The following is a 2,554-nucleotide window of genomic DNA, read 5'->3' as shown; positions in this document are numbered from 1 at the left end:
GTCCAATCGCAGCTGCGGCAGACTTTTTCCTAACTCCATAACTGCAAATGAAAATGAGCAAATTAAGCACAAGTGAGCTTGGGATATAATTGCTTTCTCTAGTCTTCTCCTCTATAACAGGGGTCGGGAACCTTTTTGGCTGAGAGAGCCATGAGAGCCATGAAAGCCAAATATTTTAAAATGTATTTCCGTGAGAGCCATATAATATTCTTTAACTCTGAATACAACTAAGTGCGTGCATTTTTAAGTAAGACCAACATTTTTAGAGTACAACAAGTCTCTTTTTTTTTTTTAATAACATTGTTAATCTGAAGGTAACCAATAATAAATCAAATACTTCTTACCATTAATGCTGCATGGTTTTGTAGTCTGGTTGATACGTGGTTATTTTTAACACTGTGATGACCAGCGGAATTATTCATTACTTATCGTGTTAAGCAATGTCAGCTAGGATTTATCTGAGAGCCAGATGCAGTCATCAAAAGAGCCACATCTGGCTCTAGAGCCATAGGTTCCCTACCCCTGCTCTATAACTTCTGAAGTTGATTATTAAACAACTACTGCCATCAATTAAAAAAGGGGATGCACCTGAGTTTGTGGAAAATTGATGCCGTGACTCTGGGTCCAACACAATCAGGTTTTGGAGGATGATGTTGTCGAGGGGGAATGCAGTCATCATCTTTGTGGTCACAGCTACAAAAAAGTCTCTCACTGCCCTGTGACACATGATCAGATCAAAAATTACAGCCGTTGTATGATGGGATATCAGTTAGTTAGCTTTGGATAACACAATAATCATGTTTACTTCATCATCATTGGGACAGAGGAGGAAAGTTCATCCATGTTGTCCTCCAAGAAATTTTGTTCAGCTTCTCCAAGAAAGAGTTCGCTGTCTGGCAACTGTAGGCTGGCATCCTTGAACTTGATGTCCTTCAGTGGGACATCAGCAATAAGGCCGGCAGGGAGAAATCTTCCCATTATTCTTTTCACCAGGCTGGTCATCTCCCGGTGCAGCCGATGAACCATCACTCCTTCAGCCTAAAAACACATTGATTATAAGTTATAAAAAAAAATATGATAACACCATTATTTATTATCATAATTATTTAAGTTAATCTTTTGATAGGCTGGCTGACCTGAAACATAACATTGAACTCTGCCAGTGGTGTCAGAGCCTGGGAGAGGAAGAGGAAGAAGAACTTTGTCTTCTTGCTGGTTAAATGCTCAGCCAGCATCTTCACCTTGCCAGGCTTCTCCACATCCTCTTGACTGGCAAAATATGCCTGCAGTGCATCCCACTGGTTGAGCACCCGGTTTATGCAAGTCAGCAGGCTGAGCCACCTGGTTGCACAGTATCGGAGTATCTTCAGAGTTTCTGAGTCTGCGAACTCCACAAACTCTCTGAAGATTTCGCAACGTTTGGCAGTGAAGTTGAGAAAGGTTAAAAAAAAAAAAGAAAGATATTGTTAAATGGTGAAAAGCAAGGGAACCAAGATGACATCCAATAACTGTCAAATTGTAGCACAGAGGCTCTCTTTTAACTTATGTGCAAGTGTAACATGCAGCATATCAATATGCTTACCTGATGTCAAAGTGAGCATATATACTGATGAGGATGTCTTCAATAGGCTGGTGTAGAGCCTTAATGCCCCATCCTGTGGCCAGCTGGACCAGATGACAGATGCATCCCATGTCAATTAGGGATGGCTGCATGTCTTTGATTCTGCTGACAACAGAATTGTGCTTCCCCTTCATGACATTGGCATTATCACTATTAAATGCCACAACGTTTCTCCAGTCAATTTTTCTGTCACTAGGAATAAACAAAGCACAACATTACTTATTAGTGGTCTGTCTCCTAGCATATTGTAATATATTTACATTTACACATAAGCGACTTTACATTTACCTTAGCACTGTGTTCAGTGACTCAAAGAGGTTCTCTGCTGTGCCAATGTTGCACACTGGCATGTGCAGAAACCTCGTCACCACCTCCTGAGTTTTCGGATCGCAAACCCTGGCCAATATCACAAACTCCTTAAAATATATATATATATATAAATATATTTAGAAAGCAATTTTCACAGCAGCCACAACATTACTTTACAAGAGAAGTGTAAATACAAAATACATACTTTATCCGTGTTTCTGTTTGTGCTTTCATCACACATCAGACCAAAGGGTTGGTTTTGGCAAAGTTCCATCACTTCTTTGTCCAATTCCGGGGCAATGGCACCTATCAAATACACAGTAATGAAAACACAGTTGTTCTACTAACTGTACTGTACTTGCTGCTTACTAAAAAAAAAAAACACTTACCTTTCACTATTTGAGTCGCCTTTGTTCTGCCATTTGAGTACTGGCGAGCGATCTCTGAATCCGGGTACATATTCTTCACGGATTTGTTGTAAACATCCGCAATGAGAACGGGATGTTGCTTGCAGCTATCAGCATAGTCATCTTTGTCTCTGCATATATTACACCATCGGGTCTCCATTTTGCGAGGTGGCCCATAATACTGGACTGTGAACGGTGCTGCGCTGCCGCCGCCTTG

At 40.8% G+C, this 2,554-nt stretch overlaps 1 protein-coding gene across 1 annotated transcript; it reads right to left on the bottom strand.

Annotated features, from left to right (window-relative positions):
- Positions 1-801: 801 nt before the first annotated feature.
- On the bottom strand, positions 802-2,035 carry LOC133650878 (uncharacterized). The gene is made up of 4 exons (XM_062048650.1): positions 1,910-2,035; positions 1,583-1,813; positions 1,137-1,401; positions 802-1,038 (listed from the first exon to the last, which is right to left on the bottom strand). The coding sequence occupies exons 1-4, from the start codon at positions 1,969-1,971 to the stop codon at positions 802-804; spliced, it is 795 nt and encodes a 264-aa protein (XP_061904634.1). The 5' UTR covers positions 1,972-2,035.
- Between the last annotated feature and the right edge of the window lie 519 nt (positions 2,036-2,554).

This window comes from Entelurus aequoreus, linkage group LG01, assembly GCF_033978785.1.
Source record: "Entelurus aequoreus isolate RoL-2023_Sb linkage group LG01, RoL_Eaeq_v1.1, whole genome shotgun sequence".
Taxonomy (NCBI): domain Eukaryota; kingdom Metazoa; phylum Chordata; class Actinopteri; order Syngnathiformes; family Syngnathidae; genus Entelurus; species Entelurus aequoreus.
This window is presented reverse-complemented; position numbering and strand designations above follow the sequence as displayed.

What these genes read in the sequence shown, in the direction of transcription:
- LOC133650878 (XM_062048650.1), bottom strand. Translation starts at nt 1,971, where the DNA reads ATGCCAGTGTGCAACATTGGCACAGCAGAGAACCTCTTTGAGTCACTG. An exon ending in TCACTGAACACAGTGCTAAG is followed by an intron (nt 1,814 to 1,909) that starts GTAAATGTAAAG and finishes GTTTATTCCTAG; the next exon opens with TGACAGAAAAATTGACTGGA. An exon ending in TATGCTCACTTTGACATCAG is followed by an intron (nt 1,402 to 1,582) that starts GTAAGCATATTG and finishes CGAAATCTTCAG; the next exon opens with AGAGTTTGTGGAGTTCGCAG.